The sequence below is a fragment of the Chionomys nivalis genome, chromosome 4 (assembly GCF_950005125.1).
Source record: "Chionomys nivalis chromosome 4, mChiNiv1.1, whole genome shotgun sequence".
Classification (NCBI taxonomy): domain Eukaryota; kingdom Metazoa; phylum Chordata; class Mammalia; order Rodentia; family Cricetidae; genus Chionomys; species Chionomys nivalis.
The window spans coordinates 58,908,947-58,932,653 of NC_080089.1; the positions used below are offsets into that span (position 1 = coordinate 58,908,947).

The window sequence follows — 23,707 nt, forward strand, 5'->3', positions numbered from 1 at the left end:
CTCAAACCTAAGGGGCGATCCTGTTCCTACGAATTCTCAGACTAAATACCTGAGCTCTTGTCTATTCCTGTCATATTTCTCTTTCTGCCCAGACATATCTTGCTTGTCCTCACCTTCCGAGTGCTGGGATTAAAGGTGTGAGCCTTCACTACCTGGTTGTGTTTCTCCTTGAAACTTGTTCAATCTCAAGTAGCCTAGGATGACCCTGAACTCACAAACATCTGTCTGACTCTGCTTCCTGAGTCCTGGGATTAAAGGTGTGTGTCACCACTGACTGGCTGCTATGTTAACTAGTGGTTTAGCTCTGTACTCTGATTCTCAGGCAAGCTTTATTTTTTTCCGCTTTTTTTAATTGATATTTATTGAGTTCTACATTTTTCTCTTCTCCCCTCCCTGACTCTCCCCTCTCTCTTCAGTCCTCCCCCAAAGTCCCCATGCTCCCAATTTACTCAGGAGATCTTGTCTTTTTATACTTTCTACTTCCCATGTAGATTAGATCTATGTAAGTCTCTCTTAGTGTCCTCATTGTTTTCTAAGTTCTCTGGGATTGTGGTTTGTAGGCTGGCTTTCTTTGCTTTATGTTTAAAAACCACCTGTGAGTGAGTACATTTGATAATTGTCTTTCTGTGTCTGGGTAACCTCACTCAAAATAATGTTTTCTAGCTCCATCGGTTTTCCTGCAAAATTCAAGCTGTTGTTATTTTTTTCTGCTGCGTAGTACTCCATTGTGTAAATGTACCACATTTTCCTTATCCATTCTTTGATTGAGGGGCATTTAGGTTGTTTCCAGGTTCTGGCTATGACAAACAAAGCTGCTATGAACATAGTTGAGCACATGTCCTTGTGGCACGATTGAGCATCCTTTGGATATATACCGAAAAGTGGTATGACTGGGTCTTGAGGAAGGTTGTTTCCTAATTTTCTGAGAAATCGCCACACTGACATCCAAAGGTGTTATACCAGCTTGCATTCCCACCAGCAATGCAGAAATGTTCCCTTTACCCCACAACCTCTCCAGCATAAGTTGTCATCAGTGTTATTGATCTTGGCCATTTTTTCAGGTGTAAGATGGAATCTCAGAGTTGTTTTGATTTGCATTTCTCTGATGACTAAGGATGTTGAACATTTCCTTAAGTGTCTGTCAGCTGTTTTAGATTCCTCTGTTGAGACTTCTCTGTTTAGGTCTGTACTCCCATTTTTTTTTTTTTATTGGATTATGTGATCTTTTGGTGTCCAATTTCTTGAGTTTTTTGTATATTTTCAAGATCTTTTCCATTCTGTAGGCTGTTGAGGTCTTTGATCCATTTGGACTTGAGTTTTGTGCACGGTGATAGATATGGGTCTATTTTCATTTTTCTACATGTTGGTATCCAGTTATGCCAGCACCACTTGTTAAATATGCTTTCTTTTTTTCATTTGATATTTTTTGCTTCCTTGTCAAAATTAGGTCTTTGAAGAATTTGAAGAATTTTGCTGGGATTTTGATGGGCATTGCGTTGAATCTGTTTAATACTTGTTCTTTTTTTTTTTTTTTTTTTTTGGTTTTTCAAGATAGGGTTTTGGAGCCTGTCCTGGAACTAGCTCTGTAGACCAGGCTGGTCTCGAACTCACAGAGATCCGCCTGCCTCTGCCTCCCAAGTGCTGGGATTAAAGGCGTGCGCCACCACCGCCCGGCTTGTTCTTTTTTTAAAATAAATTTATTTATTTACAGTGTTTTGCCTGGGTGTATACTTGTACACCAGAAGAGGGCACCAGATCTCATTGTAGATGGTTGTGAGCCACCATGTGGTTGCTGGAAATTGAACTCAGGACCTCTGGAAGAGCAGTCAGTGCTCTTAACCTCTGAGCCATCTCTCCAGCCCCCATTAATACTTGTTCTTGTTGTTAAGATTTTGTGTTCAGAAAGCTGCAGTCAATATGCTTGTTAAGAATTTCATTTTGGAGCATAGAAAGCAATATTCAATTTGACTGCTCAGTGTTTCTATCTTTATGTTACAGTTGTTTTGCCAAGAAGATGGTTTTCCCAGTCCTAAATGCATACTGTCCGTTCTGATGGGACAAGATCCAATATGAATGTAAGTGATGGAGGAAGACGACGCTTTGAGGATAATGAACATACATTACGAATTTATCCCGGGACAATTTCAGAAGGAACAATTTACTGTCCAATTCCTGCCAGAAAAAACTCCACAGCTGCTGAGGTGATTGATTCTCTTATAAATAGACTTCACCTAGACAAAACAAAATGTTACGTCTTAGCAGAGGTAAAGGAATTTGGTGGAGAAGAATGGATACTCAATCCAACCGACTGTCCAGTTCAAAGGATGATGCTATGGCCTCGCATGGCTTTGGAAAATCGCTTGAGTGGAGAGGATTACCGCTTTCTTCTGAGAGAAAAAAATCTTGATGGATCAATCCATTATGGTAGCCTTCAGTCATGGCTACGGGTAACCGAAGAACGCCGCAGGATGATGGAACGGGGTTTCCTTCCACAGCCTCAACAGAAAGACTTTGATGATTTATGTAGCTTACCTGATTTGAATGAGAAAACTCTTTTAGAAAACCTACGGAATCGCTTTAAGCATGAAAAAATTTATACTTATGTTGGCAGTATTCTAATAGCTATTAACCCATTCAAATTTCTTCCTATTTATAACCCTAAATATGTCAAAATGTATGATAACCACCAGTTGGGAAAACTTGAACCCCACATATATGCTGTGGCAGATGTAGCGTATCATGCTATGCTTCAACGCAAAAAGAATCAGTGTATTGTGATTTCAGGAGAGAGTGGTTCTGGAAAGACACAAAGCACAAACTTTCTTATTCATCACCTTACTGCCCTCAGTCAGAAAGGATTTGCTAGTGGAGTAGAACAGATTATTCTTGGAGCTGGACCAGTACTTGAGGTAAGGTATATAAAAACCTCTTTCTCTCTCTCCCTTTCTCTCTTTCTCTTCTTTTTTAAAAAGACAGAATCTCTCTACATAGCCCTGGCTGTTCTAGAATTCATTATGTAGTAATTGCGGCTAGCCTTGAACTCACAGAGATCCACCAACCTCTGCTTACTTAGTGCTGGGATTAAAGGTATGTGCCACCACACCCTGCTAGACACAATTTTCTTAAATCTTCAAGAAACAATTGGTAGATTTGAAAAGATGAAATAAAACTATAATAATAGACATCATTTTTAGTGACCCAGGAAACCTTTAAAATGGCTAAGAAACAAGGCAGGTGTGATACTAATAATTTATTTTTAGAAGTGATTCTTGCACAGTTTTAGCTCAGTGATAGAGCACTTGCTTTGGCATGTGCACACCATGGATTTGATCATTAGTACCATCAAAAGAAAATTCAACCAAAAACTGTTTCTTTGAGCTATTGGAATAATAGTCTATCTCTTTACAAAGGTAGAAAAAGCAGGGCTTCTGTTTGTATTGGGCTTTACAAAGGAAGAAGATGAAAACTAGAATTTAACATAATGTGGTACTTCTGGAAACAAGATTTTCTCAGGAGTTGTGATTAGTTTTGTTACTCCTGTTTTGTTGTTTCACGAATTCTGAACTAATATTCTAAACACTGTATTCTTTTTTTTTTTTTTGGATGGGATCATATAATTCTCCATTGTTTCTTGTGGTTCTGATTGAATGGAGACTTTTAAAAATGCCTATACATATTAGTGCTCTCAGAATTGTTTTTGAGGTTTTATATGCTTGGCTTCATCCTCAGCCTAGAAAGTATCCAATTTACTTTTCCCTTTTATTTTCTGCTATCATGCAGCTTCTCCTTCAGACACAAGCCTGAGCTCTTTTCTGAGCATACATACATTCTTTGACATTTGTAACCCTCTTGCATGCACATGGCCTTCCACATGAATGTAATCTTCAATAGCTTACTTTGAGTTTTTATACTCTTACTTTATGTGTATGAGTGTTTTGTCTGCATGCATGTGTGTGCGCACATGTATGCAATGCTTGGAGAAGCCAGAAAAGGATATTTGATCTTCTGGACCTGGAGTTCCAAATGGATGTTAGCCCCATTAGAGTTCTGAATTAAACCCTGGTTCGTTCTTTCTTTCTTTCTTTCTTTCTTTCTTTCTTTCTTTCTTTCTTTCTTTCTTTATTTATTTATTTATTTATTTATTTATTTATTTATATTTTAAAAATAGATATCTTTTCTTTTTTAAATTTATTTATATGTATGAGTGCTCTAGCTTCTTGTATGCCTTCATGGCAGAATAGGACATCAGATCCCACTAGATATAGTTGTGAACCACCATGTGGTTGCTGGGAACTGAACTTAGGACCTCTAGAAGAACAACCAACCAGTGCTTTTAACTCCTGAGCTATTTGTCCAGCCCATCCCTGGTCCTTTAAAGAGCAGCCAGTGTGTTTAATTGCCAAGCATCTCTCTAGTCCTGACTTTCATGTCTTTTCAAGCCCATTTTGTACTTGTAATTTATGAAGGTACTCCCATCCCCATTATTACCACTATTTTCAGTGCTTAAACAATTGCCTCTGATTGTTTTGGAGAAACAAACATGGTGATGATGTGTGTAGAGAGGTTGTTCTCAGTGATCAGTGAGTCAGTTTAGATAAAGACAACCCCTTAGAGTGAGTTTTTTCTAGGGAAATGATGACTGGACAGGTTAAATTGTGATAAACAATGCTTTGGAAGAACCTTACCTTTTTTCTTGTGGTGTTTAGAATGCTTTATAAAAATAAATAATTGTGGGAAATGGGTGTATTCTTTTATTTTAGAGGTAGGGAGGACGAATGAATAGTAATAGATAAAATGCTAAAATGCTTATTTAAAAACAACAAAATCCTAAAATTTAGCCCGTGTTAATAGTGCCCATCAATTGAGGATTATTGGAAATCTTGGCTACTTAATAACGTTTTTAACAGGTGTTCTTTGGACAGTTCCTTGTCTGCATTTTTGTTTGTTTTATGAAGGAAGATTTTTAGAGTTCCTTATTCTGACATTTTTGTTGACCTCAGTGTTGAAAAAGTAGGATTGTTATGTTCTAGGTAGAGTGGTTCTATCATTTTCTCAACAACAAATATTAATGTTCTAGTTGCTTTGTATCATCAGTAACATTGGTCATTACCATTTTTCTTTTAACCATTCTGATAGATCCCTAATGGCTCTGTGTTGGGTACATTGAGGTCTTAAATGAAATCCTATCGTTGTGTTTTTGAGCATGCTTTCTCACATGGATTTGCCATCCGTATAACCTTCTCAGCATGGTTCCAAAGGATCTCACCTGATTGACAGGCTTATATTCTAATAAAAATTTACACAACAGGGAAAGCTCTGCTTGGTTTTTTCCCCAGTATATCCTATATTATAGGATAGGGTTGAGCATGCTGTATGCCCAGGCACATTGTTGCAAATCTGTAATCACAGCACTTTGAAGGTTGAGGTAGGTGAGTCTAGAGTTCAAGGTAAACCTAGATAGACAACATAGTAAACCTCAGGCAAGCCTGAGATACAGTGAGATTATTTTTAAAGCAAAACAAAATGGTTGCACATGTGAAAATAATAATAGTATTTTATGAAATGGCCTTTGTGTCTAATCCTGCTTTCTTCCTCTATATTTTGCCAAAGTAGCATATAACTTATAAAGGTTATAGACCTTTTTACATTTTTTTTTGATTTTGTGTTATTTTTGTAAATCTTTGGGAAAAATGTCTTCTGTAGTGGACAAAGGAAGGACAGAATTGACAAATTGTTTGAGACATTCAAATCTCACCACTACTAAGGTATGTGTGTGTGTGTGTGTGAGTGTGAGTGAGTGAGTGAGTGAGACATGGTGTATGTATGTGTATATATCACATTGATTGTGTTTGAACTTCCAAACTTTTCCCATCACTTATTTAAAATTACATAATGGATTATAAACATTCACAAGCAGTATTTCTAGGGATTTTCAGGAATTCATATTTTCTATGTCACTGTAGCATTATTTCTAGTATTCATTAAAATTTAATTTCAAAGAAATTGGAATACATGCATACTAGATAATAATGTTTCTCAGACTTTACATTGTATTTGAACAACTAAAGCACAGATTGCTGAACCTTATCCTCAGAATTTCTGACAGTACCGTGTAGGTTCTAAAATTTTGTGTTTCTAATAAATTTTCAGGTCATGCTTCTGGTCTTGACTACAGTGATACCTGTTGGAGTTGAAGTGTAGTATCAAGTGTCACTTAAGTTTTATCTTTTCAGCTGTGTGCGTGTGTATGATTAGAAGGATCTGATTCTTATGGATCTTTACAAGAAGAAAAAAACCTTTAATGAATCATTTCAAAATCAAAGTCTTTAAAAATATTGTGAATAGGCTACTCTAGGTAGTGAATAATTTGTTTACTTTTGGTGGTGTTGAAATATACCACCAGCTCCTGCTTTTGAAAAATTTAATTTTATTGAATTATAACTTTTAATAAGATACATTTAAAATGTACTGCTTAATGAATACATAAACATGTAAAATATTTACCCATCTGTCTTGGTAGGGTTTGGTTGAAAAGGGTTTATTTTGTTCATACTTCCATGTTATTTTTCATCATTGGAGGAAGTCAGGACAGGAACTCAAGCAGAGCAGGAACCTTGGAGGCAGGAGCTGATGCAGAGGCCATGGGGGGCTGCTGCTTACTGGCTTGCTCCTCATGGCTTACTCAGCCTGCTTTCTTATAGAACCCAGGACCACCAGCCCAGGAACTGCACTACCCACTGTGGTCAGATTCCTCCTCCATTGATCACAAAATTGAGAAAATGGTTACTGCTGGGTTTCATGGAGGCATTTCCTCAACTGAGGTTCCTTCCTTTCTGATGACTCTTACCTTGTATGAAGTTGACATACAAAATCAGCCAGTATACCATCTATCATATAATTCATATAATAAAGCTTTAGAACATCTTACAGTTTTTAGATATTGTGTGTGTGTGTGTGTGTGGCGTGCGGCCAAACCACATATGTGGAAATCAAAGATCAACTTCTGGCAGTCAGTTTTTTCTTTTGACCATGTAAAACCTGGTGATCAAACTCAGATTTCCGGTTTTCTGGCAAGGGCTTTTACTTCCTTAGCCATCTTGCAGGCCTCAGAATATCTTTATCAACCCATCGTCTCCTGTGGAACCAATTCCATCTCCATTCCAAGACAACCTCTCATTTACTTACTGTTACTATTTTATTTTTATATTTTTTTTAGAATTGGATGTGGGTAGATTATATAATCGAATTCTCTGTCTAGTTTGTTTTATTTAACATAGTGTTAGCTATTCATCATTGATTTTGTTTCATTTATTCTTTATTGTTGACCATTATTTCATTGTTTCGTATATGCTTTGGACGATGATACAGGAAGTGTATAGTTCTTTTATCATCTGTACAATAGTTTTTTTTAAATAGATAAACATAGTGCTTTAATGAAACTTTTTATATACTTCTAGAATGATCAGTTTTTATATAATTATTTTCTTGTTTTTTATTTTTTTATTAAAAAGTATTTTTTTTTCATTTTACATACCAACCACAGTTTCTCTTTTCTACCCTCCTCCCACCCCCCTTCCCCAACCCTCTATCCATTTTTTCAAAAAGAGTAAGGCCCATGAGGAGTCTACAAAGTCCAGCATATGAAGTTGAGGCAGGACCAAGCTTCTCCCTGCTTGCAACTGAGTAAGGTGTCCAAAAAGGGAATGCGTTCATGCACTGGGGATAAATCCTGGTCTCATTGCCAGTGACCCCACAGACTGCCCAAGCCACAGAACTGTCATCCACATTCATAGGGCCTAGTTTGGTCCTATGCAGGTTGCCTAGCTGTCAGTTTAGAGTCAGTGAGCTCCCATTAGCCAGCTGTTTCTGTGGGTTTTCCCATCATGATCTTGACCCCTTTGCTTATAAAATCCCTTTTCCCTCTCTTGGGTTGGAATCTGGGAACTTGGCTTGGTAATTATTATTTTCTTAACCTCTTATTTCAGCTTTGTAACATGCTTTAGTACAAATTTAAGAAATTGGCTGTCAACAAAGAGGACCCTAAGAGAGACATACATGGACCTAATGTCCTTGGGAAATAGAAAATGACAAGATCTCCTGAGTAAATTGAGAGCATGGGGACCATGGGAGACAGTAGGAGGGGAGGGGAGAGAAAGGGGGGGAATGGAAAAAAAATATAACTCAATAAAAACAATTAAGAAAAAGAATTGTCTCTGGAATATGAAGACATCTCGATGAATGAGATTCGTCTTTTTAAAAATAATTTGTTAATATTAATGAACCTCTTTATATGGCTTCAAGCCACCAGCACACTTTTACATCCCCTCCAAAAAACCAACAAAACATAATAAAAAATAAAAGAACCCACGCCCCACCTTTAATTTTCTCTTCAGCTCTTCTACATAAGCATTTGGTCTTTATGACGACAGACGACTTAAGCAGCATCACATCTGTGTTGGAGGCAGCCCCAGTCTTGTTCTTGACCACATTTACCCATCTATCAGCATTGCTCACTGACCAGGGGCCACAGTTTCCCAGGGTTGGCAGTTAGGCAGAAGCTCTGGTTCCTCTCTACTTAAAGTTATCTGATGATATTTGTTGTTTTTGGTCCTGTGTTGATTTATACCGTCAGCATTATCTCCAAAATCTCAGTGTCCTAGGTACTTCTGATTTCCTACAAATGTGGCTGTTGCTATGGCTCCTGTGACTGTGAAGTTGCCTGGGTTTTTGTTAAAGAAACGTGTTTTTATTTTAATAATCTTGTGTATATATGAATGTGTGTTGTATGCACATGTGTGTAGGTACCGGAACCTGTAGACCTAGAAGTGGAGATCAGACAAGGACATGGTTCTATATTGTCACTCTCCACCTTATCCCTTGGGATAGGGTCTCTCACTAAATCTGGAACTAGTTAAAGTGGCCAAGAAACCTCAGCCTTCCTCCTTTCTGTCCACCTATTGTGTTGGCATTAGGGGTGCTGTGTATCATCATGCTGGGCTTTTTACAGGAGTGTTGTGATCTGAATTCAGATCATGCTTGTACAGCATGCACTCTTAACAACTGAGTTTTCTTTTTTAGTTGTATTTATTAGATTCTAAAACTTGAGATTCGTTTTGCTGAATTAGTATGAGTTGAAAATCTACTTTTTCCCCCAGCTTTTTCTTTACTTTATTCTACCTTAAATATGAATGATTCTAAACATATAAATAAATTGCCTTATTGTTTTTCTTTAGTATTAAAGCATTGTTTAAAAATTACTTTTAAATAAAAGCAGTATTTATTTTGACAGGCTTTTGGAAATGCAAAGACAGCGCATAATAACAATTCAAGTCGTTTTGGCAAGTTTATTCAAGTAAATTACCAAGAAACAGGCACTGTACTTGGGTAAGTACTGCCACTTAGAAGCAATAAATTTTGGTAATATGAGCATACATGTATATAAAGTACACACATACATATGTACATATTTGGTACATACATGTATATGTATTAAGATCTGTTTTATTTTCTGTGTATGTGTATGCCACATGCATGGAGTGTATTGGAGGACAGAAGAAAGGGCATCAGACTCCCTGGAACTAGAGTTACAGATGGTTGTTAGCTGCCATGTGAGAGCTAGGAATTGAACCCAGATCCTTTGAAAGAGTAGCCAGTGCTCTTAACTGCTGAGTTATATTGTCATCCTCTGGAGCATATTTTTATTTTAGTTATTACTTGTTTCATAATCTATGGATTATATTGGTATCTGCATAAAAGTTGTTTCCTTTTTGGTGGGTTCAAAGTGAGAAAATTGTTAATACTAATCATAATTCTTGACATCCTTAACTTATATTTGTTAACTGTTAACAATTACATGAATTTATGTTTATATTATAAATCTTCAAAAATTTTCAGATCAGAAAATGTCTTTTTTAATTATTGTGTTTTCTAGCATAATCACACTTTCTACATATGTATATTATTATTCTTCCAATCAAGGTATTAATTTTGGTAAAGCAAAAAATCCATACATTTCCTATGATTAGTCATCTGATTGTGCCAGCAATATATTTTATAGATTAAAAAATTAATAGGGTATTCTTTAGACCAGTTTCAGAGTCACAGCAGAAGGAAGTGGGAATTAAAGAGTTCCCATATATCATTTCCGTTCGTTTTAGCATAGCTACCCCTGTTACAAACATCTGTATTAGTATGGTGTGTTTGTTAAAATTGATGACAGCATTGTTGCTGCAGATTTATTTATTTATTTAATTTAATTTTTTTGGATTTTCAAGACAGGGTTTCTCCGTAGCTTTTTGGTTCCTGTCCTGGAACTAGCTCTTGTAGACCAGGCTGGCCTCAAACTCACAGAGATCCGCCTGCCTCTGCCTCCTGAGTGCTGGGATTAAAGGCGTGCGCCACCACCGCCCGGCTGTGAAATCCATAACTTGTACTGAAGTTTGCTGATTGTGTTGTACATCCTGTTGGTTTTGAGAAATGTAGAGATGCTATTTACAGTCTCCATTTTAATACTATAGCATAGCCGGGCGGTGGTGGCGCACGCCTTTAATCCCAGCACTCGGGAGGCAGAGGCAGGCGGATCTCTGTGAGTTCGAGATCAGCCTGGTCTACAAGAGCTAGTTCCAGGACAGGCTCCAAAACCACAGGGAAACCCTGTCTCGAAAAAACCAAAAAAAAAAAAAACAAAACAACAACAAAAAAAACTATAGCATAGTTTTACTGTGCTAAAGTCTTTTGTGTTTGACTTATTCAGCCCTGCTACTTTCTAGGTCTTGGTAACTTGGTAACTTTGTGAGCTCCTCCAGTCTCCATATCACCATTTCCAAAATGTACAGTTGGAATCATATTGTGTGTAGCTTTTTTTAATTTGAATTCTTTAACCTAACTGTGTACTTAAGGTTCTTCTATAGCTGTTACTTGCTTTCATTAATTCAATGTTTCCATTTTCAATTATTTTAGAGATGATATGTTGTACTCTTTAGGAGTACTTAAAATTTTTTGTATATTTAATTGAGTTTATATTTAAGTATTTTATTATGAGTATGATTTTTCCTACATTTTATTTTTTTACTGCTATTGTTTGTATGTATGTGTAGCTATTGGTTTTTATAGTTTTACATATGGTGCCTTGATGGATGGTTTGTACTTTACTGTTGTTTGTCTTGATTGTTCAAGCCATATTACAATACTTGTAAAAAGATTAGTGCCTCACTTCAGGCTGATCTTAGGATTCTATCCCAGCCCCACTCTTGGCCCTAGCTCTCTGGTTTGGGTTCTGCTGAGAACAGTAATAAACCGCTCTAAGCTCCTACTACCATGGATTGAGTCACTTTTGTTATGATGGACTATCTCCTGAACCATGAGTTAAAGTGAAATCATTCCTTCTGTAGTTAGTCTCTGCCTGCCTGTCTGCCTGCCTGCCTGTCTGTCTGTCGTCTTTTTCTTTCACCCATTCTTCTGTCTTTCCATCTTTGCTTCCTTTCTTCCTCCCTCCCTCTCTCCTTCTTTCCTTCCTTCATTCTCTGTAAGGTATTCTGCTTCACAATGGGAAGTGTAACTATGTCAGCTTACCATTGCTGTGACAAAATACCAAAGATAAAAGAGGAAAGATTTTTATTTTGTTTTACAGTTAGTTGTAAAAGTATAAATCCATGATTAATTGGCTCTTGTTTGTGAATCTATGGCAAGACAGAGTGTCGTTACTGGTGTTGTGGGATAGACGGCACGGCAATGACCACATAGTGGCTAGAAAGCAAGCACAGAAAGAGAGAGAGAGAGAGGCAAGGGAGGATCAGCATCCATCACTAGGGCACACTTTAATTACCTAATTTTCTTCCAGTGATGCCCAGCCTCCTCCCTACTAGTACTATAGACTGGTGATTCAGCTTTTGTAGGGATATTTAAAAGCCAATCCATTACAAATATCACTGTAATATTATTTTTGCCTTTTATGTTAATACTATTTCTACATTAAGTAAAACTCTAGCTAAAGAATTATTAGTACTATTGATTTTAATTATCTTTGAGTTTGTTATTATTATTAAAGTTAAATTTTATCAAAAGTTTTTGGGATATATGTAGATAAACATGTCTTCCTTCTGAGATATATTGATACTACAGTTTTCTCTCTCTAATACTGAGCTCTTTTGATTTCCTGGAAAAATAGTTCCACTTGGTCAGTACAAATACACACATACATAAATGCAAAAACATATGAATTGTTATTTTTCTTTGATGGTTTTTATTATGATTTTTGCATTCCTATTAATAAGTAGACTGATCTGTACTTTTTATGCTATTTAAATTTTAACTCAGTCTTACTTCTGCATTAAAAAAAAGAGGGGTTCAAACCTATTGTGTATACAACCTTTTGACCTGTCTGAAGAACCTAAAACCAGCATCATCAGCAATCACAAAAGTCCGCAAGAGATATTCAATGGTAGTTTCATAGGTCATTTCTTTTCTTTTCTTTTCTTTTTTTTTTTTTTGGTTTTTCGAGACAAGGTTTCTCTGTGGTTTTGGAGCCTGTCCTGGAACTAGCTCTTGTAGACCAGGCTGGTCTCGAACTCACAGAGATCCGCCTGCCTCTGCCTCCCGAGTGCTGGGATTAAAGGCGTGCGCCACCACCACCCGGCTGGTCATTTCTTTTTTTGATTTTGTTTTTTTTTTTTTTTTTTGGTTTTTCGAGATAGGGTTTCTCTGTGGTTTTGGAGCCTGTCCTGGAACTAGCTCTTGTAGACCAGGCTGGCCTCTAACTCACGGAGATCCGCCTGCCTCTGCCTCCCAAGTGCTGGAATTAAAGGTGTGCGCCACCACCGCCTGGCTTTATTTTATTTTTTAATTATATGTCTGTGGGGGGCATTTTGAGTATCAGGCTTTGTTCTAAATATTGAAGGTTAAACAAACTTATAAGCATATTTTTTCTTTGTTTTTATTAGGTTATTGGGAAAATAGATATTTATGTAAGTTGATTATAGTAAATGAGATCAGTTTATTGTTTAAAATGTTTCTGGAGGCTTTCTCAATAATATTGGTATTTATGTTGCATATTAAAAATTTGCCAAGTAGAAGGACTGGAAAATCATTTTATGAAGTGAAGAATTATTTGTAGTAACGGTTATAACAAGAGCTTGTTGCATTTGAGGAGGCAAGACAAAGTGGTTATTGCATGATCATAGTGGTCAGTTTGGTCAAATTGAATATAAAGCTAATACTTATAATTGCCTTCTTGACATATGAAGCAAATTTTATATCATTTTATTCAAAAAGTTAGGTATACACAAAAATAGAGGAAAAAATTAAATAGAACAAGGATGTCCAAGATAGATTAAACAATATTTAATTCATCTGTTACTTCTTTTTCTATTCTGGTTTTAAATAGTTTCAGACACACGTAATGTACCCAGCACTGTGATGAGCAGGTGAATGTAGTGGCATAGTATGACTAGCTCATTCTCTGAACTGGTAACTTCTGTGCCATTAGACCTCATGGATTGGTATGGGAGAAAAAGAGATATCTAGGGAGTAGTGAAATTGAAAGTCAGCCTTGGTAGTGAAATCAGACCTGTATTCATATTCATAAGGTCATTGTGTTGCTGATTACTAGTGTTATGAATTTGGTTAGTTTTTATTTTTTGAAATGGAGCTTTGTTGTGTATTTACTTTTGATATAGTTCACCTGTTTATCTCATTCTCTAGTCATTTGATGATGTAGGTAGGTTTTTTTTTTAGAATTTAACATGGATAAAGCTTATATATATATATATATATAAATTATAATGGTAAAATTACTGCTGTCATCTAGAGAATGCTTCTTTATACTTTTGAACTTTTTAAATAATGAAATCTATTCATATATTAACTTTATTTATCTAAACCAGTTTTTATTATTTATATCAACTAATTTTATTGTCTTCCAGGGCCTATGTTGAAAAGTATCTACTGGAGAAATCTAGACTTGTTTATCAAGAGCATAATGAACGGTATATATTTTTATATAATTAGATCAACTTCACAGAATCACAAAAATTCCCTTTTAGATTCACTGATATCATACATAATTTTTGTATGTAACTGCTATTTTTTTTTTTTTTTTTTTTTTTTTGCTGGGGCAGAATGCTCAAGACGATTGGGAGATTTTTATTGGATATGCAGAACTGTTATTCTTTCTCAGTTCTATAAATAAATTGAGAATAGGAAAGTAGATTTTCAGGTGATAAATTCATTCTTCCTTGAACCATCTGCCTTTATAAGACATGGGTCTTTCTTATATTTCTTAGTGTTCTTTTTGTTTGAAAGTAGTTATGAGCTAGGTGTGCTGATTCACACCTGTAATTTCTGTATTTGGGAAGCTGAGGCTGAAAGATTGCCCTGAGTTCAAGGCTAGCCTAGGGTATGTAGTAAGTACCATGTCAACTTGGGGCTGTAGTGTTAGACCCTTTCTCCAAAATCAGTGAGTTTTCAGAAAAGCTCTTTTATTTGAGGTACATGTAACTTTAGAAATGAAACATGTTCTATATTTCAGATAAAGAAATTTAGGGAGTAAGTTAATTGCTTCATATGTCAGTATGTTAGCTAGCAGTAAAGTTATGACCCGGAACTCTCATGCATACCTTGATCTCACTTTTCTTATGTACTTAAAATCATTCTGCATGTGTCTCAAGGCCTAAATGAAATAATAGGTTTAAAATTAATTAATTTTTTGAAGCAGGGTTTCTCAGTGTAACAGACCTGGTCATCCTGGAACTTGTTCTGTAGACCAGGCTGGCCTTGGACTCACAGAGTTCTACCTGCCTCTGCCTCCCGAATGCTAGAATTAAAAGGCATGTGCCACCATGACCATTTGTTTTCTTTTGTTTTGTTTTGTTTTGTTTTTTCTAGACAGGGTTTCCCTGTGTAACAGTCCTAGCTGTCCCGGAACTAGCACTTGTAGACCAGGCTGGCCTCAAACTCCCAGAGATCCGCCTGCCTCTGCCTCCCGAGTGCTGGGATTAAAGGCATGCGCCACCACTGCCCGGCTCATCTTGTTTTAAGGAACTATAAATTAGACCTAAAAGGAAAACCTTAGAGCAGTTCTCAACTTTCCTAATGTTGTGACCCTTTAATTGCTTTTCTTCTGCTTGTTGGGTTTAGTTTATCCATTTACTTCCTTATCTGTTTACCTATCCTATCCTCCCTCCCTCCCTCCCTCCCTCCCTCCCTCCCTCCCTCCCTCCCTCCCTCCCTCCCTCCCTCCCTCCCTCCCTCCCCCCTCCCCCCTTCCCTCCCTCCCCCCACTTCTCTCTCTTCCTTCCTTCCTTTTTCTTTGTTTTTCCTGGTAATTTGTTATAGTTTTTTTGTTTGTTTGTTTTTTCGAGACAGGGTTTCTCTCTAGCTTTGGAGCCTGTCCTGGAACTATTTCTTGTAGACCAGGATGGCTTCAGACTCACAGAGATCAGCCTGCCTCTGTTTCCCTAGTGCTGGGATTAAAAGCATGTGCCACCACCACCTGGCTTGTTCGAATTTTTTGAGACAGGTTTTGGTCTAGCACATGATGGTCTAGAACTTACTGTGTGGCCCAGGCTTGGCTTGAGCTCATAGCAGTTCTCTGTCTCAGCTTCCTGATTAATTTTAGAGCTCTGAAAGAGTAATTCAGTCCAGTTTGTGAGGTTTTTTTCCCCATTACTTTTAGAGAAGACAATTTTTAAAAGCCCTTTCTCATTTTACTGCTTTTGTTCTTTTTTTTTTGTATTCTACATTCAATTTTGTAGACACGCTACAAAATTTTGTTAAGTTGCCTTAAAAATAAAGTAAATCAAACATTGTACTAAGTAATGTGTTCTTTAAAAACAGAACAAAACAAACAAACAAACAAAAAACTAACCAGAATTAGTCATGTTCATTATATGCTTTCTTCCCAACAGGAATTATCATGTATTCTATTACCTCCTCGCAGGAGCAAGTGAAGAAGAGAGGTTAGCATTTCATCTTAAGCAGCCTGAGGAGTACCATTATCTCAATCAGGTGAGAGTTCATGAAACCTACTTAGAAATGTAGGTAATGATTAGATTTTAGTTACTGAAAACGTTTTTTAATGCTTTTTTTTTTCTCAAGTCAGATAATGAATGTTAATTAGTACCTTTATGTAGGTAGTCTAAAATTTAAGTAGTATAATTTCCAGATTTAAAAATGATTAATCCTTCATATAAGTGGCAAAATATTAAATATGTTCTTCATGCATTTTTTTTTTTTTGTTTTTGTTTGTTTTTTTGGTTTTTCGAGACAGGGTTTCTCTGTGGTTTTGGAGCCTGTGCTGGAACTAGCTCTTGTAGACCAGGCTGGTCTCGAACTCACAGAGATCCGCTTGCCTCTGCCTCCCAAGTGCTGGGATTAAAGGCGTGCGCCACCACCACCCGGCTCTTCATGCATTTTGTGAGATTCTTTTAAGAATATTAAATTGTTTCATAGTACTTTTCTTATCAGAAAAATGTTACATTGTCTATTGTGACTTACTTTTACATACCTCAGGCTGTTAGTGTAACTGGTGACTAATCCTTACCTATTGCCAAGAGATTGCTTCAAACTTGATTTGCATGTTTTACAATCTAATGTGCATATGTCTGTATGCTGTGGATACTGATACAGAGTATCACTGTATAATTTAAATGAACAGCTCTCTTAAACATTTTGTGGGAAGCTAGGCATGGTGGCTCATTCTGGTAATTCCAGAATTTAGGATGCTGAGGCAGGAGTATTACCATGATTTTGAGGCCTTTATCGTGAATTCCAGGGCAACTTGTGCTACCTTGTGAGTTTCTGTGTTAAAAACAAAACAAAATAGAACCATATGAAATTCCTCAAAGCCAAATGATTTAGAGAATATATCTTTCTTTAAAATTTAGAATTCAGCCTTAAGCTTCCGTGATGAGAAGTGATCTTCACAAATTTTCATGATCTTCATTTCTCTATTTTTATTTCTCATTAAAATTCCAAATCCAAATCCAATTTTTAGTGGAATTGTTACTATATTAGATCATTTAAATAATAAAGCAACCTCTCATTATTGTTTGACACAAAATATAATATTCATGGGAAAAAGACCTTTATGGCAATGAAAAATTTTTTTCCATTTAATTTAGACTTGAGTGCATCAATATTCTTTTTTCTTTTTTTTTTTTTTTTTTTTTTTTGAGACAGGGTTTCTCTGTAGCTTTGGTGCCTGTCCTGGAACTACCTCTTGTAGACCAGGCTGGCCTCGAACTCACAGAGATCCGCCTGCCTCTGCCTCCCGAGTGCTGGGATTAAGCATCAATATTATATATTAAAGATAATGAAAGTAATGTCATGGACTTCTCAAATGTACAGTGTATTCTACCTGGTTGTTATTTTTTAACTTTAAAACTTTATATTAGTAGAAACCATCTTCACTTTGTTTTAATAGATCAAGAACTTAGAAGTTACATCACTTTCTGTTTGAATGCTAGAAAATTTTACTGTACAAATATATTTTTAAAAATTACAAATTCAGCTCTTGTGAATATTTTCTTTAAACATGATAATCATTTATATGCAATGATAATTTTTACTGACTCAGAATTTTATAGTCCTGAGTCTTTTTGGCTATGGCATACATAATGTCAATATTTACAGGATAAGGAACTCAATGGTTAATGCAAATATCAGAGCCCCTGGGCAATAACATGTATAAATTGAATAAAATAATATATGATCTCCTGTAATCTAAATATTTATTTTATTTTTATTAGTGTATGTTACCATGCAAAATAACTGTTCTTTGGATAGTAAGTAGTCTTGCTTTCTGAATACTGCATTTTAGAGATTATAAGAAGTATAATTTCTTCCTAGTAACTTCTACCTAACTAATGTGCCTTAACTTTCAGATAACAAAGAAACCCCTAAGACAGAGCTGGGATGATTATTGCTATGATTCTGAGCCGGTCAGTACAAGTACCTAAATATTTTTTGTTCCTGTTAAAGGGACTTCACATTGCTCATTCCCATCCATCTTGATCAGTCAGCATGAAGATGAGCTGATGTGCCAAGAGGGCTAGGAAAGAGGATCACTAGTTTTTAGTTACTTTGAATGATTGATTTGTATGTAAAAGTTTGTTGTTTATAGACCAATTTACTGTTTTTGTATATTAAGGCTAATGTTTAATCTTTATTTAACATTCACTTTAACAAACAGTAAATTGATTACATCCGTGATTGCCTAGCACTGGAGTAGCTCTTTAACTCTAGTATTTTTTTTTTTTCCTTTGAGGTTTTTATTGTTCTGTTTGGGTGCAGTGTGGCTGCTATCCACACTCTGCCATTTAGCTTCATCCCTAGCTTGATTCTTTTGTTTTGTTTTGCTTTGTTCTGTTTTATGAGACAGGTATCTCTGGTGCATGTCCTGGAATTAGTTCTGTATACCATGCTGTCCTCAAACTCACAGAGATCCACCTGCCTCTGCCTCCCAAGTGCTGGAATCAAATGCGTACACTACCACCACCCAACTGATACTTATTTTTTAAAATTACTTTTTAGGGAGCTATAGAGATAGCTTAGTGGTTCAGATTGCTTGCTGCTTTTCTAGAGTTTGAGAATTTGTTTCCCAGCACCCAATGTTAAGTGGCTTACAAATTGTAGCTCCAGCTCCAGGTAATGTAGTGCCAGTTCTGAGTGCACACATCCACATGTATATGCACATATGAGTAAAATAAAAATTACTCTTTAGGAGCTGCAGAGATAACTCATTGGAGGAAATGCTGCTTGCAGAAGACTGAACACTTGAGTTTAGATTCTTAGTACCCATATAAAAACTGGGTGTGGTGCAGGTGAGGTGTTTAAAAACAGATTTCAGGTGCTCTCTGGCTAAATAGTCTAGCTTAAACAGTTAAGTTCTAAGTTCAGTGAGAGCCCCTGTTGCAAATATATAAGGTAGAAGATGATAGGGGATGACAGCTGATATAAAACTATGATCTCCATGTGTAAATATGTGTTTTCTGTATTGGGTCTTAATATTTTTCATATAATGAATCTCTTGTAGTACAAACCCAGAGACAGATATTGGGGTTCAAGCTGAATATCAGAGAAGTAAAGTGGCCAGGCAGAAGCTCTAACTTCTACCTTAGATTGAAATGGGCTATCCTGCCCCTGTGAATCCTCAGACTGAGACTGAAAATGAGACCTCTCTTCCCATCTAAAATTCCTGTCTAGTATTGATATTAAAGGCATACACGACCATTGCCTTGCCTCTATGGTTGACTAATATGGCTGTTTTGCCCTCAGGCAAAGCTTTATTTATTAAAACATAAATAATGTAGGTCTTCAGGCAAGCTTTATATATTAAAACCATTGTATTTCTCCTTTTTGTCTAAAATAAAGAAGGCTGTAGATAATATAAGAAAAACAATATGCAATGTGTAAAATAACTATACAATATATATAGGCAATAAATACATCATCAATGTCTAGTCCGTTTGCATTTGACAAATTCAGAGAAAATAATCCCTATCTATTTTATCTTAATGAGTCCAAAAGGGTGTACCTAATTCACTTTCTACATTTGTATTATCAAATTACCTTTTAATGTCTGTCAGCCTTTTATACTTTACACCACTTTAGGGAGTTTTTCTTTTCTGAGTGTTGTAAACAAGAAAAACTATAGCTATAACTATTTAACCTTTAGCTCCCTCAGAAACCCAAGAAGGAAATAATATTAGTAAACAGGAAGAGTGAGTAAACAACTTCCAAAAATGCGAGAAATGACAGAAACAGCTGCCTGGCTGGACAGCCAACCATAGTTCCTCTGCAGTGATGGGGCTCCATCTTCAGCCTCAAGGCCTAGAATACTTGGCAGACATTTCTGTGAAGCAGGATTTTTGAAAGTCTGTCCCACCTTGTCTTGACAAGGCATGGCAGTTATTCTCCAATTAGGAAAGCATATTGTTAGCATTTGAGGTAATGGCATTTTCTTGCCCATTGGCTTACATTTGCCACAAAGAAAGCAAAATCTTTATGAAATTCCTTTGATGGCCATCTTATTCTCTGAAGTAGACTGGTGCCGCCAGGAGCAGACACATCTCCTTGTCATAAAATTAAAACATATGTTATTAAAACATCTTAAATGCCATATTTTGCAAACTGGTAGTTGCTCTTTAAAGGTAGATTCAGTAACCTACCCTTTTTTTGTGTGATTTTTCAAGACATGGTTTCTCTGTAGCTAGCTCTTGTAGACCAGGCTGGCCTCTAACTCACAGAGATCCACCTGTCTCTGCTTCCCGAATGCTGGGATTAAAGCGTGTGCCACCACTGCCCAGCTTTGAATAATCTACCTTTTTATCTTATATATCTATCTATATCGTCCTCTTTTTATTTTATGAGTAGATTCAATAACTTATCCTATCGTTTCTGTATCTTTTTTCTTTTCTAACCAAGAAGCTTGAATCTGATCTCCTTTGTTTAGCTTTTTTTCCTGACCATTACCAATGGCAGTTTGTAACCAATCACTCTAAACAATGACCAATACCCATAACCCAATGAAAGACTAAAAACCACCCACACCACCTCTTGGGAATATGGGCATTGTATTCTTAAATTTACTTCCTGTTGTCTGTGGCCATTGGCATCTTTAGAGGATCCTGAAAAGAAAAAAAATTGGGTTAGTTGTCAAGTCCTGGGAGATATAGTTGTATCATTTGTTGTCCAGTCTCTGGTGAAGCAGAGGGCTTGACTCAAGTCCTGGTGAGAGTAGTCTGTGAGGCTGGACCATCTCAGCTAGCCACCTGGAAATTGTTCTGAGCAGTTGGTAGTTCAAAGCCGACCTTTAGTTGGTGTTTTTCACCATAGTGGTATTATCATCATAGTCCTGAAAGATTTACCGTTTTGGGCTCCCATTCTCCTTTTGGAGACATTTAAGGTCTCTGTTAGATGGGCTCATGGTTCACTGCAGAAAACTGATAGAGACTCAAACCTAAAATCATGTATGTTAATGTGGATGAAACCTTTTTCTATAATTAGTATTCTGTATGACCATTAATATCATATATTAACCTTAAAATTTTTGAGATGAGACCGGGCGGTGCATGCCTTTAATCCCAGCACTCTGGAGGCAGAGGCAGGCGGATCTCTGTGAGTTTGAGGCCAGCCTAGTCTACAAGAGCTAGTTCCAGGACAGACTCTAAAGCTACAGAGAAACCCTGTCTTGAAAAACAAAAAACAAGACAAAACAAAACAAAAAACCAAAAAAAAAACCAAAAAACAAAAAACCCTGAGATGATATCTATATCTTAAGAAAAGCTGTTAAAGAGTCAATATAGAACCAAAGGATTGTGAGATTAGTGGCAATAAAATAGTCATTTGTTTTTCTTCTGTCCCATATCAGGTGGCTTTTCTGACATGAGACAGAGATTTTGAATTTTACTTGAATAAGCTTGCTTGGATTTAAAAAAGGAGAGAACCACACTCCAACTCCAAAACTAGCTTTAATCTTTTACTGGACTGGGACTCCAAAAAGACCATTTACATTATATGTCTGTAGAGAACAGCAGAAACAAACATTTGAGAAGATTTATGAAATTTTTTTTTTTATTCTATTGAAAATGTGATATACTAATAGTCCAATTCATTCTTTTTCTTGGTACTTTTTTTCTGGATGATTTGTCCTTTTTCTTTAGATGTCTCATTTGTCCAGTGGTATTTGTATTTTTTAGCTGGATGCCTTTGTTCTCCTGAAAAGACAGAAACAAACTCTTTCCCAACCCTAATTCTGGGGAAATTCTCTTTTGGCAAGTTATATCTGATCAAATGAAAAGCATTTGTTAGTTTTATGGTTAGTTTAGATTAAAAGGTTATGATGTTTGATGAACTATCATCATATCTTCTAATTATGAAGTGTCTCTTGTTCAGATTGAATCTTTATCAATTTTGATTGTATCCATAGCTTTTCTTCTTCCTTGGACACAAAAGCAAAGCCCCTTTCCCAACATAGCACATGTCTTGATTTTCATCTAAGGGCAGTGCATCTTTAAAATATACTGGATAATTTAATCCTGTAGTTTTTTCTACTATCCAATTGTTTCTCCATAACTGTTGTTTCTTCTCCCTAGCATTTAGAAAATTCACAGTTAGTAAAGCATTATGCAGTCTATTTCTGGGCGTCTTTATCATCTCTTTCTGTTTATTTAACATATCCTTTAGAGTGTGTTTTGATCTTTCTATAACTGCCTGGCCTGTGAGATTGTGTGGTATAATAATGAGCAAATAACAGCTTCATTTTCTTAGAGACATATGTTGGAGCATTGTCTGTCTGTATACCTATGGTGGCCATAACTTCTAGAAAATGTGTGATTATCCAATCAGCCTTTTCTGAACTCAAAGCAATTGCTTATTGAAAGCCTGAGTAGGTATCAGTGGTGTGGTGTACATATTTTAGTTTTCCAAATTCTACCAAATAGAACACATCCATCTGCCAGATTTCATTCCTTTAAGTACCCTTTGACTTACTTCGTGCAGGTAGTGTTGTTTGGTTGTATAAAGAACAGGTAGGACATTGCCTATAATTTCCTTGTCTTGATGGAAAAGTCTTTCTTTCAATATTTGCTATTGACAAGATTTTTTTTTATGAAATTCTGAGGCTTTCAACACATTTCCAATCAATAATTGATTGATTTCTGCATTACATTGTGCTAAATGACCTGGCAGACCCTTATGGGATTGGATGTGCCTTATGTATATGGGATGATTCCTATTCCTGATTGTATCTTGTAACTGATTAAATAATAAAGTCAATTCTGTATCATCTGGTATAAATTCAGCGGTTTCAATTTTCAATACTACCCTTTCTGCATATTACGAATCAGTAACTTGTCCTGGAACTAGCTCTTGTAGACCAGACTGGCCTTGAACTCACAGAGATCCTCCTGCCTCTGCCTCCTGAGTGCTTGGATTAAAGTTATGCACCACCCTGCTCATGATGTGTATTTTTTGAAGGGTCTTCAATTTTGGCATAATTTGTTTATTTCAGTTGATCACTATGATGTGTGTATTTATTTTTTTTTTTGCTACTCTATCTTTTCTTCATATACCTACTGTTAACACCAACTGGTTTGTATTATATAAATCCAGGTTTCACTTCTCAACTGCTTACTGTCTATTATCTTTTTTTGTGTATTTGTATGCTTTTAATTCAAGGCTTTACATAAGATAGACACCTGTTAAAAATTTGAATAAATTAACTATGGATTTGAGCTCTCTTTTATGTTTTAAATCTCTAAAACTCTTTAGTGCTATTAAAAATCAAACTTGGCTTGGGAGGCAGAGGCAGGCGGATCTCTGTGAGTTCGAGACCAACCTGGTCTACAAGAGCTAGTTCCAGGACAGGCTCCAAAACCACAGAGAAACCCTGCCTCGAAAAACCAAAAAAAAAAAAAAAAAATCAAACTTGGTATCCATATATTTTATAAATGCTACTAACTCTCCACCATTTTGAGATCCTGTGCTGGTGATTGCTAATGGTAGAAAAAGAGGTACTATTTAATATTTGGTAGATATATTTACTTTGCTTATCTGTACTCATATAAGAGGCTTAATGAGCCTGACTCTGTATAAATATTCTACTAGTTCTAATCACTTACACAAGAACCTACTTAAATTAATGAATGGCTCACATTGTTTTTAAACAGGTAATCTTAATATATTTTCTCCCTTCTCTTGTCTTAAGTAG

The 23,707-nt window shown here is 36.2% G+C and overlaps 1 protein-coding gene across 7 annotated transcripts in view; it reads left to right on the top strand.

Moving 5' to 3' along the window:
- Myo9a (myosin IXA) overlaps positions 1-23,707 on the top strand; it is a 197,297-nt gene that overhangs the window by 30,556 nt on the left and 143,034 nt on the right. For all 7 annotated transcript variants that reach the window (XM_057766444.1, XM_057766446.1, XM_057766445.1 and 4 more), the window contains exons 2-6: positions 1,999-2,909; positions 9,290-9,384; positions 13,920-13,982; positions 15,903-16,002; positions 17,880-17,936. In XM_057766444.1, coding sequence (XP_057622427.1) covers positions 2,034-2,909; positions 9,290-9,384; positions 13,920-13,982; positions 15,903-16,002; positions 17,880-17,936 — 1,191 coding nt within the window. In that variant the 5' untranslated portion in view covers positions 1,999-2,033. The remainder of the gene's footprint in view (positions 1-1,998; positions 2,910-9,289; positions 9,385-13,919; positions 13,983-15,902; positions 16,003-17,879; positions 17,937-23,707) is intronic.